The 16,219-nt window shown below is 45.6% G+C and overlaps 1 protein-coding gene across 1 annotated transcript; it reads left to right on the top strand.

Annotated features, from left to right (window-relative positions):
* Positions 1–2,633: 2,633 nt before the first annotated feature.
* On the top strand, positions 2,634–16,054 carry per1b (period circadian clock 1b). The gene is made up of 20 exons (XM_068713340.1): positions 2,634–2,765; positions 6,673–7,533; positions 7,641–7,894; positions 7,984–8,105; positions 8,225–8,426; positions 8,559–8,753; positions 9,356–9,434; positions 9,557–9,663; positions 9,787–9,940; positions 10,064–10,340; positions 10,465–10,573; positions 10,724–10,883; positions 10,971–11,080; positions 11,421–11,567; positions 12,282–12,632; positions 12,737–13,485; positions 13,589–13,775; positions 13,997–14,210; positions 14,340–14,490; positions 14,603–16,054. The coding sequence occupies exons 2-20, from the start codon at positions 7,121–7,123 to the stop codon at positions 14,843–14,845; spliced, it is 4,224 nt and encodes a 1,407-aa protein (XP_068569441.1). The 5' UTR covers positions 2,634–2,765; positions 6,673–7,120; the 3' UTR covers positions 14,846–16,054.
* The last annotated feature ends 165 nt before the right edge of the window (positions 16,055–16,219 follow it).

Raw genomic sequence — 16,219 nt, 5'->3', positions numbered from 1 at the left:
AAATAGGCATGAAGAAAATGTGCTTATTTACATCTCATTGATTTGTCATTAAAATGTTCATCCTGTATCAGTAAGCAAAATGTTAATATCTGGCATATTAATATAAAACACGCCGTGTTATTAAAGTAAACATTTATTTGACCTCCATGCATGTCAGCTTTTGATCAAATTAATCAGTAGTCAAGTACATTTACACATGGATAAGGGTTTTACCAGAAAGATAATATACATTTAATATCGCATGCTGCTTGTAACATGTAAAATACTCTCTGTAGCTCGCCTAATATGTTCAAATGCGTACATTTAATTGCGAAACATGTGTGCAGTAAACTGGTCTGACTGTTTGCAGTAAGACGAGAAGCACCTGCCAGTAGCTGGTGCCAAACACCAGACTATTGGCCAGATGGCGCTGTGCAGCTCAACCAATGAAATGCCGTAAATCCAAATTTATAACAGACCACTTCGATGGAAACACATTTTGAAGCAGCTGCAATGTGAATTTGTCTGTGAGATTCGAGCATCGTCAGGAAAGCAGCCAAGCACGATATAAAAACGGTTTTATATCTTCTGCCACTCCTCCTCTTCGTATTCATTTGGTTCCATGTTAATAGACAAACAGTCATCAATAAAAGGTTTAATGTCTGATTATACATTAATATTAACGCTGAGCTCGTACTATACCTCCTGGTAAGGGATGCTGCAGGTCTATGCAGCTGCACAAAAGCCTTAGTGACCGAGTCTCACTGCAGTTTCCAGGAAGACAAGCTCAGACCGGCCAAGTGCACGCTAGTAAACACATGGCAGAGAGCCCGAGTAAACCAGTGACTTCTGAAGAAAGTAGCACATTTAAACAGGGTCAACTAATAAATGATGCTGTATCTTTATAGATTATATATAGGGTGCAATAGCAGTGATGCATATACATATTTGTGCATCGATAATTATAATACAATAATAGAATATATGATTTTGAAATGGGCCATTTTGCATGATGAGTACTTTTACCGTTTGTACTATTTTCATGCTAATACTTGTGTAGGCTTTTACTTGAAACGGAGTATTTCACAGTAGTATTGCAACTTTTACTACAATAAAAACACCAGAGTTTACTGCCACCTAGGGAAGATATATGCATATAAATGTACTTCACACATTGTTTATTGTACTATAATTATGACCAAATATTGGTCATAATAATCTACCGCTGTAAGAGAAGAGAAGCTCATGTTGAGATATTGAGATATATTTTTACAATAGATATTGTATTTTTTGTTGTTGTAGTACAACAAATACTACGGGCATTGTGGCACAGTAAATGTGCCCCTATTAAAGACTCGACTTTAATTGTTGTGAAGGATATTAACACACTGGCATGTGCCCTACTGCACTGTTTACAGCTTCTCACCAGCCACACCGTCAGCCTCGTGTTTTCGGAGAGGGCAAGCAGTGCAACTGACGTCACCATCTGAGAGCACGTTGAATTGTGCATGTCGAGGCTTTGCCGCAGCCGTAAGTACAAAGCAAATGCGCAGCAGAAATAGCACCCGTGTGGATTTGTGCACGGGGAAAGACAAGATGATGCAAATTTATTTTCTACTTGGCTTTAGCTCAGAATAATTGTAGACTGGTTTCAAATACAGTTGGCTCGCCGATTACCGTTGGAACCGAATTATTTTAGAATTTGTACACCTACGATTTGAAAGAATCAACGGAACTTTCTACTGTGGATATAACTTTCAGGGAATTATATGAGAAAGATGGAAATAGGAGAAAAAATAAAGAAAACCAAACTATATTAAAGATCTAACATTAAAAAACATCTCAACTCAATATGAGCTTCTTCTGGAGCTTCCAGCATCTCACAGTCGATCAGAGTTAGACAAACTATATATATAAAGGACAAAGTATTGAATAGTGATTATAATTTGGTAAAAACAACACAACTTCAGGTATTCCCTCTTGAGCTTTTTTGCCTTCTTTGTTCACTTAGAAAACAACTACTAAGTGACACTTGAGTTAAATTGATTTTATTTTTTCATCAAACATCATGTTCAAGAATTAAATTTCATAACAGTGAAAAAACAAACACTACTATTATTATTTATAATGATGATTATTATTATTATCATTATCAGCAGAAACAGCAGCTTGTTCAACTAATAATTTAAAAATGAGAAGTAACTATTTAAAAGTAGTCATCAGGGTTGATTTATAATAATTATACCTCAGTGTATGACAAAATAACACCACTGAAACTGTAACGTATGCCGAATAAGGACTACAGCAAAATACGTTTATTTACCGACTTTGTTAACTCCCAACACAAAATCTAATTGCGATGGCATTACCCTTATTACGGTTCACCAAGTAGGCCACATCAAGTGTGGGCACGGTCTACGCCCTCTCATGTATGTTTAGAAGGGACCTCAGGACCATACACACGGCAACGTGATTTCCAGAGCCCCGTGCCGCTAGCCCTGCCTCTCAGCCAATCAGAACGCGTCGGGGCGGGCTAAAGGCGGGGCCATTTACTCCCGCTGTCCAATCACGGCGGTTGATTCCACTTGCCAGACCAAGCAATGGCACGTGTGCCCCTGCGTGTAAACTAGTGTTGGGGGGGAGAGCGAAAAAAATTCTAGAGCAAATGCAGATGATCGCCAAGCAAAGGCAGTCGTCGCTACCGGGATTTGTACTTCGTTTGGACTTTCAAGAACCTCACGGTGGAATATCGAAGCAGTTGTTGTCGTTTTTAAAGCACATCTAAGGTAAGCTAGTTGTCTTTTGCTGTAGCTTTGTAGCTAGCATGCTAGCTGTCACTTCGGGCTGTTAGTGCCCAAACGGCTGAAATCCCTTAATTTGACTGCTTCATATTTTAAGCTATTATGACTTATTACAATTCACAGTGAAACCAACAGCTTTGAGTTTGTGTAGTTAAATCTAACGTAGTTAATGCTCTCGTTTAACCCTTTCGGTGCCGCTTCGTGTAGTATCAGGGCTGCTAAATGTTCCACTGTGCATGCTCATGATGACATGAGACAAACGTGTTAGAGGCTTAAAACGTGTAGTTATAGACCTGCCATGAAAAACAGACCACTTGCACATTCAATCCTTCATATTCTTGCAGGTATCACACCCTATTTTAGTGCCCGAGTGCACATAAAACATCCCAAAAGTTGACAAAAGCATGTGCCAGATAGGGTTGTAAACAGAAGATTTGAAAAAAACAGGACGTACCCTTCCTTCACCTAATGTTTGACTCGATCATAGGTCACACAGAAGGTTGTGGGTGGGCACCATAAAGACCCTTTCATCAAATCAAACGTAGCAGTTTTGCCACAAGTGAGCCTCATTAATTGTGCATGGATGACTGAAGAGGTGAGATGGCAAGCAGTGGCAGAGGTGGTGCAATCCGCATTAAAACTAGATGATCACACACACACACACACACACACACACACACACACACACACACACACACACACATGTGGGGGACAAGTAAACAGCGTATAGCTTCCACCACTATGATACTCTTAATATGAGAAGGAATCGCCAGCAGTACCTAGTTTGGACTCGAATCTTCAATGGCCACAATAATTCTCTGTTCCACTGTGAACTGAACTAAATACTTTGGTATCAGAGGGAGTGTGTGTGTGTGTCCCACTGGTGGCCCTTGAACATGACAGGGGTGGTATTCTGCCTGTTGTTGTTGTTGTTGTTGTTGTTGTTAATGTCTAATTTTCAATCCCAGGTGTGGTGGTGACTGTTAAACTTAAGTTTTAAACACACATGTTTACAGCTGATTGCTCTCCAAAGTTATTGCTGGAAGGCTATATTATTTGTTTAACTTGTGACAAAGCTGGATCATGTTGTTCACACCAGATATGTAGTTTAGGGACTTACAACTGGATCTTTTATGTGTTTTGTTTAATCCAAAACAATGAACAATTGCCATGAATGACCGAATGAGCTTACTTGTTTGATACAGTGACACAAAGAACGTTGGCATATATATTGCATGAAAGGCCTGGTCTGAGGGACACAACCTCCTCCCACTGCAGAGATTGCACCATGTTGTACTCAGGCTTGTTTTTCTGAGGCATACAATAAGCCTCTCCTTCAACTAGAGAGTACCTTTTTAGAGTAATGGCATTTGTAATATAAGAGGAGGCGTAAAATATATTATTTTTTCTTTTATCATGGTAGACATGATATACCTTAAGTTAAACAAGAGTAAAGGAAATCCAATATATATTTATATTTGTTTATAATAAAGTAATGACTTTGTGTATTGTCACGTAGTCGTACTACTTTAAGAAGTCATGTGGGCATTTATTTTGTTCTCCCCACACATGCGAAGCGCGTGCCTCGCCTTCTCATAAATGTGCCTTATGTACAGTGTCCAATCACTGATCGTGAATCAGCTCCACCTTGCATATTCAGGAGACGGCTCGGGGCGGCCTCTGCAGGGTGCTGCTCTCTCATTGGTCCAGCGAGCCGACCAATCGGCGGCCGGCAGGGCTCGCTGAAAGCACCGCTGCGGACACGTGCCATGTGCACACAGAGGAAAAACAAAGCGAACAGAGAGCTATGGGGCAATACAGTGAGCAATTATGACTCGGAAGCCCGGAAGGAAATAAAACTATACTATTTATCTCTTAAGGTGACTGATTATTATCGATATGTGATAATGGTGGAGCGGGAAAGGGGCGGGTTCTCTCAGACAAGCGGAGAAGTTCGCACATGTTCAAACACGGAGCTACGCCACGCCTTCCTGCAGCCTCCATCTGTACGATGCAGCAGAAAGTTAATGCCCTTGTGTTAATAATGGGAAATATATTTGTAAGAACGTTTCTGTAGATCTGGCATATAAAGGGTACAATATGTAATGCGAGGGGCTTATTATCAAATCCAGTAACATTGACTGCAACTAGACAACTTGTGTTTGTTTTCATTGTCAATTAACAATTAATAAATCAATTGTTTGATCCATAGTGAAACATGACAATTTTTCCACAGACATAGATATATAGCTTGTTATAACCCCCAAATATTCCAATTACAATGGCTGAAGACCAAGAAACTAACAAAACTTACGATCACATTTGGTGCAGACTGTCAATCTGCTCGGTGATTAATTGACCGATCGTTAACAGTTTCAGATTATAAAACCAGCATGCATGCATTCGCCATTTATTATATCATAACTGACTAAGCCCTTGTTGTGGTTGTTAGTCATGTTATTCAAATACCCTGGCACATCAGGTTGACACTTGTTCCTCATCACCATCATAGTGAGCAGATTGTCAATCACTGGCAATACAGTGACTGTTTTGCTGACCAGCTCAAGTGAATGAGTGTTTTTTTTTTTTTTTTTAGTCAGCCCCAAAACATTGTTTTTTCTTCCTGTAAGGGTTAATGTGATGTTGACAGTTTACTCATTCTTAATTTATACCACGGTGCTAGTTCCCACCAACTGTGTGCTTTCCTCTGATGAAGTTATCACAACTTGAAGCCAACGTGTTTCTTACTTTTATTAGTGACTAAACCGGCAGTTATTTTCTATATTAATCTCTTCATGTTTTAATCTATAAAATGTCAGAAGTCCAAGTCCATAAAACCAAAGATATTCAACTTTTGAATAGGGAAAATTTGACATTTGTGCTTTAAAAGAATGACATGTGCTTGTTTGTGCATATGTTCAGAGAGATCGCAAGCTTGTGGGTAAAAACAGCGAGTTACAGTTATGCTGCATACACCAAAATAGACACAATCTTGCATAAACGGCGGTCTTACTGAGTGCATTTCCTGTAAATAATGTGAGTATAGTGCATTGTTACCTCACCGTCGTGGGTTCAAACCTGACCGAGCTATTTCAGGCATGACAGTGGGGAGTCTGCATGGCCGCCTTTTGTCTGCATGAGTTTCCTCCCACGGCCCGAACACATGTTAGCTGATCTGGAAGCACTACGTTTTGGGTCGGTGGGAATTTGCGCATTGACGTGTGTGAAATTAAAAAGGATTGACCAATGGGGGCTGGCCTCCGTCTTCTTCCGTTTGCGTCTGCAGGTCTTAAAGGATTATGGGGCGTGTACCTTGCCCAAGGAGTAATTAGCGGTGGACTTTTACTTGCGTAGGTGCTGGCCTAATACTTTTTAGGGATTGACGAGCAATCCCTAATTTGGAACAACCGTCTGATGGAGAGCTTTGTTAAATCCTCCTGCCGTTCCAATTGTTTTGACTGGACTAAAGCTAAGGCGACTAAAAAACGTCCCATGTAATTTTCGGCATTAGTGCATGTTCACTTGTTCTATGTTATTATGCATGCATACGCACTTGTTGCATGCCAATCGGAGTAGGAGATTATTGTCATTCCGTGCTCAAGATGGAGTGATAATTTAATCCAGATAAAGTGGGTAAAAGGCTAACAGCTGGGCGCTACTAAAACAACCACAACCACAAACATGACTGACAAACATTCAGTCCGCACCACAAGGCCAGCAGCGCATTACATGGCCATGTTTGACACTTCCTTAGAGGCCAACACGATAAACCGATGATAAGAGTTCCTTTTTGTGTCTTTCCATAGCCGTGTAGTCCTTAAGAGATACTTAACAGGCGAATGTTTTGTAATCATGTGAGCTAATATTGTTCTTTCTTTTTCTGTCGTTGCAGGTGGCCTTTAGCACCTAGAGCATCACGTCTCTGAAGAGGCGAGAAAACCAGACAGAGTGTTACAGATACAGAGAGAGCTGTTTTTCTCACAATCTCTCATCCCATCTGTTGGAGCACTTGTGCCAAGGCTGTTTCATAAGCCGAAAATCATCTCTTGTCTTTGAGCGAGGCCTTTAGGAAGGCAATTTTTTACTTGCAATATAAAAAAAAAAAATCCGCACCTTAGAAGACCCTGACAGAAGGGCTCACAGCCCAAAACGTTCAGATTTGACCACTTTTCCTTTGCTGAAAAAGCAATGAATTTCTCTCCTCGTTCTTTTAACTACCAGCCAATAACCATGATTCACCTGTGTATACATAGTAGTCCCACTTAAATTCAAGTTTTTCCTGTTTTCACCTTGGCTGACACCTTTTTAATAAAGCTGTCCCAGCCTCATCCTACTCTAGTATGAGTTATGACGACTCTAAATCAATGCCCAGCAGCAGCAGCAGTGCTCGGGGGCGAGTGGCGAGGGCCGATGATAAAGACAGTGACCAGGAAGCGGACTCAAACTCTCTGAAAACCAGCAGCGGTCCGCCCGGCGCCAATGTCGCCACTCACGAGCAGGAAAGTGGGAACGGAGGCGGCTCCGTTGGCGGCTCGTCTCCCAGCGTGGGGTCGGGGTCCAGAGGCCGAAGGGGGCCCAACTCCGACGACATGGACGGGCTCTCCAGCGGGAACGACTCTGGGGAGAGGGAGAGCGAGGGCGGGATGGAGAGAGACCGCGGGTCACGCGGGCGCCAGTCCGTGCGCAGCTCCCACAGCTCGTCAAACGGCAAGGACTCTGGCATGATGCTGGAAACCACAGAGAGCAACAAGAGGTGAGAGAAGAAGAAGTTGAGAGGCACACGCTGTCCTATGCTATGCTAACAGTACACCCGAGTGTAAAATGGCCATTCACCGTTCAAACTGTCCCTTCTTTCCCCAGCTCCAACTCCCAGAGTCTCTCGCCTCCCAGCAGCTCCCTGGCCTACAGCCTGCTGTCGACCAGCTCGGAGCACGACCCCCCCTCCACCTCTGGCTGCAGCAGCAACCAGTCGGCGAGGGTCCAGACCCAGAAAGACCTGATGAAGGCCATCAAGGAGCTGAAGCTCCGCCTGCCAACAGAGCGCAAGGCCAAGGGCCACACCAGCACTCTGAACGCACTCAAATACGCTCTTCAGTGTGTGAAACAAGTCAGAGGTGAGGGAGATGTTTTTGTTTCTATCTTCTTAAAAGTTGTCTCTTTACCTGTACACACTCCCTGACCGGTTTATGTTTCCCGCTTCCAGCCAACAAGGAGTACTATCATCAGTGGAGCGTAGAGGAGTGTCATGACTGCAGCCTGGACTTGTCTGCCTTCACAATTGAGGAGCTCGACAACATCACTTCAGAATACACCCTCAAAAACACTGTAGGTTTATACAGTTATGTAGTAACTAATTAGTTTTGCTAATGAAAACCATGAGGATCAAGCTCTTCTACAGTACTTAATCCAAACCGTCATCCTCATCGTTTTCTTTCTGCTTTCAGGACACTTTCTCCATGGGCGTGTCATTCTTGTCGGGAAAGGTCGTGTACGTGTCGCCCCAAGGCTCGTCCCTGCTGCGCTGTAAGCCGGAGCGTCTCCAAGGGACCATGTTTTCGGAGCTTTTGGCCCCGCAGGACGTCAGCACTTTCTACAGCGGCACGGCGCCCTGCCGCCTGCCAAACTGGGCCTCCTGCATCGGGTCTGGTGAGTCGAGGCGAAGTGAAATTGGGAAAGGGTTAGAAAAAAAGGGGGAGATTTCAAGACAGTGTTTCATAGGCGGTGAAATTTCGAGAGCATGCGATTTCTGACTCTTCGTCCAACCCTCCTTCCTCTCAGCTTCTCCTCCAGCCGACTGCACTCAGGAGAAATCCATGTTCTGTCGCATCAGCGCCGACCAGGCGCAGGGCGGCGAGATGCGCTACTACCCCTTCCGCCTCACGCCCTACCAGCTCACCATCAGAGACTCGGATGACGCCGAGCCACAGCCCTGCTGCTTGCTCATCGCGGAGAGGGTCCACTCTGGATACGAAGGTATTTGTCCTTTTTACTACTTATCTGTATTTATGTGAGCGAAGGGACACACACACACACACACACACGACACGAAGCTTCCTGGGCCGAAACACAACAGAGTAGTATTTGGTAATACGAAGCTCCTCTGCGTGGTTATTATTGTGGCTACGCAGCAGTGGTAGTGTAATGTCACAGTAACCCAGGCATCACAACCACAGCAGGTTTCTGATAATCGAGCTTCAGCTTAACCGGGTCAAAAAATAATCAAATTTGAGATCAAGATCAGAATGTTCAGAACGTCAACATGCTATGTTCCAACAGAGGAACTCGGCACATGATGATAATCTCTTTGTATATTGTAAAAACACACACACACATACACACACACACACACACACACACAAGACTTTCCTTGAAATGATCTGTGTGGGGGAGGAGAAGAAAATGAAAGAGTTTGCTTTGGAATACCGTGTTCCTCTGAATATGAACTACATCGTAGACGTCCTCGTGATAGGACAGGTTTAAGAATAGCAAATAAACCTTTTGTCACATGTACTTCGCTTGTCTGTCCTCAAAACATGCTTTTCATCTGTTGTGTGTGTGTCTTCTGTGCCCCTCAGCTCCTCGTATCCCTGCAGACAAGAGGATCTTCACCACCAGTCACACTCCCAGCTGCCTCTTCCAGGAAGTTGACGAGAGGTCAGTTTTTTTTTTAACTCTCTCTGGCCTTTATCCGTTTGCTGCTCTAGGACAGTAAAAAAAAAAAAAACATGCTATTCCTGTCTCACATGTATATGTAAATGTGTACATTGTGTTTGCAGGGCAGTGCCGTTGTTGGGCTACCTGCCTCAGGACTTGGTGGGAACCCCTACCCTCCTCATCATCCACCCTGAAGACAGGCCCCTAATGGTGGCTATACATGAGAAGAGTGAGTATATCTACTGGCAAATGGGCTTTTACTGTGTCGATTTCTACAGGAATCATTTGTTCTGTATTATATTTTGTTCCGTCTCATTTTCTCATACACGTCTGCACCGTTCTCTCTCTTCAGTCTTTCAGTTTGCCGGGCAGCCGTTCGACCACACCCCCTTGAGGATGTGCGCCCGCAATGGGGAATATCTGACCATCGACACCAGCTGGTCTTCCTTTGTCAATCCCTGGAGCCGGAAGGTGGCATTCATCGTAGGACGCCACAAAGTCAGAACGTAAGATTACTTATCTGCTCACAGAAACGCAATGAGAGGACATGTAGTGCTCATGTACAGTTTGAGTTCTTTGTCCCGTGCTGAGTGGTGCTCTAACGCTATCCCCCCCGTCCCCGTCTCCAGGAGCCCTCTGAATGAAGACGTGTTCACGACAGCGCAGTGCTGCGAGACTCGGGCCACCACGCCCGACGTCGTCCAGCTGAGCGAGAAGATCCACCGGCTCCTGGTGCAGCCGGTGCACTGCGGCAGCTCTCAGGGCTACAGCTCGCTCGGGTCCAGCGGCTCGCGAGGCTCTCGCCGTTCGCACCAACAGCACCTCGGGGCCTCGGGCGCCTCGTCCAGCGACAGCATCGGCCCCGCCATGAACAAAGTCGCCGCCGCGGTCGTTTTACACAAACCTGTGAGTCTGAGAAACCACCCAACCTGAAGATAAACATAGCAGCTGCGATCCACCTAAATACAATATATCACAATGTTGTTATTCACAGCCATGTTTAACGAGTTCGATGCTGTCATTTTTCCAGATGACTTTCCAGCAGATCTGTAAAGATGTCCACATGGTCAAGACTAGTGGACAGCAGGTTTTCATCGAGTCCCGTAACCGCCCAGCGCCCAGGAAAAACACAAGCACAGGTAAAATAAAAGGACGGTTAGATGATATAGTATAAAAGAAGTAAAATTCATCTCTGGTAAGAAAGAGTTGTTTTCTTAACTAGTAATATAAAAAAAAACGGGCATCGAAATAATTAGTTAACTTCCTGTTCCTCTCTTTTCTTCACCCAGGCACAACAAGCATCAAAGCAATCAACAGTGACCCAATCAGAAGTTTGATAGCCGACATGGCAAAACCACCCAAAGCTTTGGTCCCGGCTCCGCTTATCCCGAAGGAGCCGCCTACCGGCTACTCCTACCAGCAGATCAACTGTCTGGACAGCATCATAAGGTGTGCGCGCAAGCCCAAAGCTAGCCTTCCTTCACATTTTGGTGGTTATTCCGTCACTAATCCATCAATTTCGCTGACTCTACGCAGGTACTTGGACAGCTGTAACATTCCTAACACGGTCAAAAGGAAGTGTGGCTCCTACACTGCCTCCTCCACGTCTGACGAGGACAAACAGCAGGAGGCCAGCAACAACACAGGTTCGTTTTGATCATTAACTGCAGCTGGTTTGGTTCTTTTTTTTGTAGGTAATTCGTTTTTCTCGGAAGTTAGCCTTACAAATATCTCTAATCCACTTATTTAAGTTTCCTTTTTTTTGGTCAGTGTGTATTTACCAACAAAAATACTGATAGAAAAATCTTATTCTTGTTGTTGAATATGGATTTTTTTTTATTTTATTTACTATGCAGCATCCTTGATTTGTGTCATGACCACTTAATAGATTGCCAATACGCATGCTTTGTTCATGTATCTGTGTGTGTTTTGTCTGGACGGTGCGCAATCATTGACAGAACCTTGTTGGGCTTGTTTTCTCTGCAGGTGGTTCAGTTAACCTTGTAAGTGAACCACCTCCTCTGCCTCCCCTGACCATGGCCACAAAGGCAGAGAGTGTAGCCTCAGTCACGTCGCAGTGTAGCTTCAGCAGCACCATCGTGCATGTGGGAGACAAGAAGCCTCCTGAGTCAGGTGGGAATCCTCAACACTCACACTCTCTGAACCCTGACGTTTGTCACTCGAAATGACGAGACACGAGGTCCTTGCATGTCTTACGTTTGATTTGAAAGCCTTTTAATATTCTTGAGGTTTGTTTTTTATTTTTATTTGGAGCCGTATGTTTTTATGTTGACCAGTAACAACTCTGATACAGCTTTCTTATTTTATTTCCCTTTTCTTGCTTGTTTTGCAAATAAACTGACCAAAAAGTGTTTTTATTACTTTTAAAGTCTTAAAAATTATTTTCGCAGAACCCTGCAGCCGCATGATAAAGCTGCAGGTAATCTGATTTATGCCTTCTTTCTTTCTCATCTTGGTTCATCCCGGAAATCTCCTCTTCTGGATTTCTGCGTGTCGCCTCTTTTTTTCTGTTTTCTTTTCTCGCTTTACCCCAAAATGTTCTCCAGTGTCCGCTGTCTTTCTTTTGTCCTTTTTAGCCTATGTAACCTTTGTGTTAAATACAAAAATGTAAAGTAACAGCTAACATCAGCCATCATAAGCTGGTCCTAATAGACCAAGAGAGGCTGTAGCAACAAAATCCATGATTGTGTCGAATTGAGCAAGAGTGCATTTCCTGTAATTAACTTTTCATTTGTCAGAAGAAGAACGTGCCATTTCTTCTTTCAACACTCACCCTGTCTCACTTCACTGCTTTAACAGACCTCCATGCTTTTTCCTTTACCACAGACATCATCATGGAGGAGGCTCCTACAACTCTTGCTCCTCTTACAACTACACCAACTCCTCCCACAGCAACACCTCCCGCTCAGGCGGCAATCGCCTTCCCCTCTCTACCTTCCCCTCCCCCCCAAGCCGCTCAGCCAGAGAGGGACAGTCGGAGAAGTGGAAGTGTGGGAGGAGGAGGAGGAGGAGGGGGCTGCATGGGTCTCACAAAGGAGGTGCTATCCGCCCACACCCAGCAGGAGGAGCAGGTGTTCCTTGACCGCTTTAAGGACCTCAGCAAGCTGCGTGTTTTCGATCAGGTGGCATCTTCGACTCTGCACTGTCAGACCCCAGCTGCCAACCCCCTGTCACGAGGTAGGCGCTCACGCACCCACGGTCATGTATTCACGTTACATATTCGTACGCGTCACCGGTCGATTGTCCAAATAGCAGACATTCAGTGTCTCCTCTTTCCCCAGGAGTGCGTTGTTCCCGGGATTACCCCACCGCGGGAAGCAGCACCAGTCACAGACGCGGTCGTGGCGGTAAAAGACTCAAACACCAGGAGTCGTCGGACCAGCACAGCTCTCTGGGGCTCGACTCCAGGACCAGCACAGCTCCCATGCCCCTCAACATCCCCATCGGACCCCCGACGAACTCGTCCTCCTGGCCGTCTGTAGTCTCTCAGGCCAGCATTCCCGCCGCTCCTTTTGCTCCCGGGATGCTTCCGATCTACCCCGTTTACCCACCGCTCGCTCAGCCCATATCCGTCCCAGATCCATCGCGTTTCCCCGCCACCCAGATAGTGCCGCCCATGATGGCCCTCGTTCTCCCCAACTACATGTTCCCCCAGATGGCAGCGCCCATCTCTCAGCCAGGCCCCGTCCCCGTCCCCTTCTTTAATCCTAACTTCACGTACCCCGCCGCCACCCAAGGCGCCATCCCCACCATCGTTTCAACCCCCTTACCGATTCCGGCCACCTGCGCCCCGTCTCGTAGCAGCACCCCACAGTCCTACAGTCAGACGCCTGCTGACCACGAGGGCGCAGAGTCCCCCCTCTTCCAGTCCAGATGCTCCTCGCCTCTCAACCTTTTGCAGCTGGAGGAATCACCGAGCAACCGCTTAGAGGTCACCACGGCCCTGGTAGCAACACAGCAAGCCACGCCTTCTGTGCAGGGCTCAGCCAATCAGAGGATGTCTGAGGAAGCCTCCAAGGAGAATGAGAACGTAAGTCCACAGACGTTCAGGATAGGATGTTAAGCTTTGAAAACCACCAATATGGCATTTAATATGGAATGTATTTTAAAAACGTTTTTTTTCCCTCCGTTAGGGTGAAGCTAATGAGTCCAACAACGATGCCATGTCCACCTCCAGCGACCTGCTGGATATGTTGTTACAGGAAGACGCCCGCTCAGGCACCGGCTCAGCCGCCTCTGGTTCAGGGTCATCAGGCACGAGGTCCTCTGGTTCAGGGTCCGGCTCAAACGGCTGCAGCTCCTCTGGCACCAGCGGCATGAGTAAGTAGTCCGACAGTGACTTAGTGACACACTTAAGAGTCACACTGCCTCTTTGACAGAGTCCTTCCCAGATAATTGACGTCGGAAGACAATTTTCTGGGAGAGATATCTTTGAAGTACATCCTTTCCTTCATAGAAACTGAAACGTAATGTTAAATGTTACTTTCCCCTGTTGTCGTACTCCCAATTAATTCTCAATTTTCACTTCCTTGTCCATCCAGGCAGCAGCCAGGGCAGCCACACCAGCAAGTACTTCGGCAGCATCGACTCGTCAGAGAACGATCATTCCCGCAAACAGCCAGCAGGGGGCAGCAGTAGTGCCGGAGGAGACGGCGCCGAGGAGCAGTTCATCAAGTGTGTCCTGCAGGACCCCATCTGGCTGCTGATGGCCAACACCGACGACAAGGTTATGATGACCTACCAGCTGCCCGTCAGGTACGACAAACATGTGACCACACGACACTGCAGCCTGTTAAAATCAGTTTCAGACATGCTGGAACTTTATAGACTCAATGTCAGACTTTTCAGTGACCCTTCCCCCCCCCCCCCTGTGTCTCACAACAGAGACATGGAGACCGTGCTGCGAGAGGACCGCGAGGCCTTGAGGAGCATGCAGAAACAGCAGCCGCGCTTCACCGAGGACCAGAAGAGGGAGCTGAGCCAGGTGCACCCCTGGATCCGCACGGGACGCCTGCCCCGAGCCATCAACATCTCTGTAAGTACGCTCAGCCCTGAGCTTTGAACGGTTAAGAGCAGGAGTTATTATCAAGCAACAACACAAAGAGGGGGGAAAGGAAATCATGTGTTTTGTTTCTGGTTTCTTTCAGGGCTGTACAGGATGCAAGTCTCCGCCCCCCGCCGCCGCTCCGTTCGATGTGGAGATCCACGAGATGGAGATGTGCAGTGTGCTGAAAGCTCAGGAGGAGGGCGCCAGAGAGGGCAAGACGAGTCTACCGGAGACGGCCATGGATGAAGCTCACCCAGAGGACGAGGAAGATGTAGAAGAAGAGAAAGGAACACAAGACATGACCTCAGAAGATGTGAAAGAAAAGTCAGACATGACTCACTAAGCAGATGGCCAAAGATAAAGAACACTATCACGGACGTTTCTACGCCGATAGGCAGAAAATGTTCACCTTCCAGCACTTCCTGTGCCCAAGACAGTTTTACACAAGGTGTAACATGGTTAAAGTGGGATTTGCTGGGAGCAAAAAAAAAAGGTGCATATTGATCGAGACAACTTCCATTTGTTGTTTGACAGGTCAGCCAGGACACTTGGCCCGGTTCATTCTTCATGAAGTCCGACTTTGACGGCCGCACGCCAGGCATGTTGTACCACTGCATACTGAATGCCTTGGACGCACCTCACTTTCCTTGTTCTTGTAGTTCTTGGCATATTGATCGAAGTTGTAAGATAATCGAAGAGGACTAAGGTGAATGTGTTCGACGAAGACGCCTTTACGTAAAGATGGATGTGCTTCACCACAGTGTCCTCCGTCACGTTAGGGTTGAGCTCGCAGGGGGAAAAGAAGGGAGTTTATCTTTCTTGTCGTTGAATGTTTCCAAGGTTGTGTGGGATCCTGCTTTCTTTGTAAAAAAATGTTTTGCCCTAATTAAAGAAGCAGAAACTGTCACCATATAGACAAACTGTACAGTGGAAACCAGGTTATTTTGTAAACAATGTGTATATTTTTATACTTTCACCTCAAATAGAGAGAGGATATATGCCCAAAAGAGTGTCTACTGAAAAATGTGAAAATCCAGGATCGAAATAGTGTCCGCAATGAAAGAAGAAGAAGAAGAAGAAAAAAACAAGCACTTCAATCTTTGAAACAAAGTTTCTCGGGACCCAGCAATCTTTGCTTGAGAGAGATGTACAGTGAATCGTGGGGCAACGTGGCAATCGCCAGGAGACTTAATGTGGACTTGAAAGGTTTGCTCCTTGGCCGGGCATTAGTTTGTCTCCCTCACAGGGTGAAATGACCAATGATTCTCTCACAGACAGTATTTCCCAAACTGCCAGCCGCGTTGCCAGTGCTCGCTCACGTTGGCGAGTGGATTTGAAAGAGGAGGAAGTAACTCTCTAAGAAGAGTGTTTGTTTACTATCTTTCTTCCCCTCTGTCCCTCTCTCTCTCTCTCTCTTTCTCTCTCTTCCTCTCTGTGGCACTGTTCTGGTCATGTGATATCCTTTGCTTTATGGCGTCAGTGGTGTCAGTTTCTAAATATTTTTGTGAAATTCTTTGTACAAAAAAATGACAATAAAATGACTTCAAAATTATTTAAATGCAATTCAGATTTTTTTTTTTGTTCCACCCTCCGCAGTTAGTTTTATGATTACATCTATTTGCAGTCTATTTTCGTCGGTGGTCGTTTTGCATTTTTGCAGTTGGTCTGGATACTCAGAAGTGTCCGGAATGAACTGGAAGCAGAGAGCCGATCAGGG

This window comes from Cebidichthys violaceus, unplaced genomic scaffold, assembly GCF_023349555.1.
Source record: "Cebidichthys violaceus isolate CVI_PGR_0920_01 unplaced genomic scaffold, fCebVio1.0.p SCAF_19, whole genome shotgun sequence".
NCBI classification, from domain to species: Eukaryota; Metazoa; Chordata; class Actinopteri; order Perciformes; family Stichaeidae; genus Cebidichthys; species Cebidichthys violaceus.
Note: the sequence above shows the minus strand (reverse complement) of the source record. Positions and strands in the feature narration are given on the sequence as shown.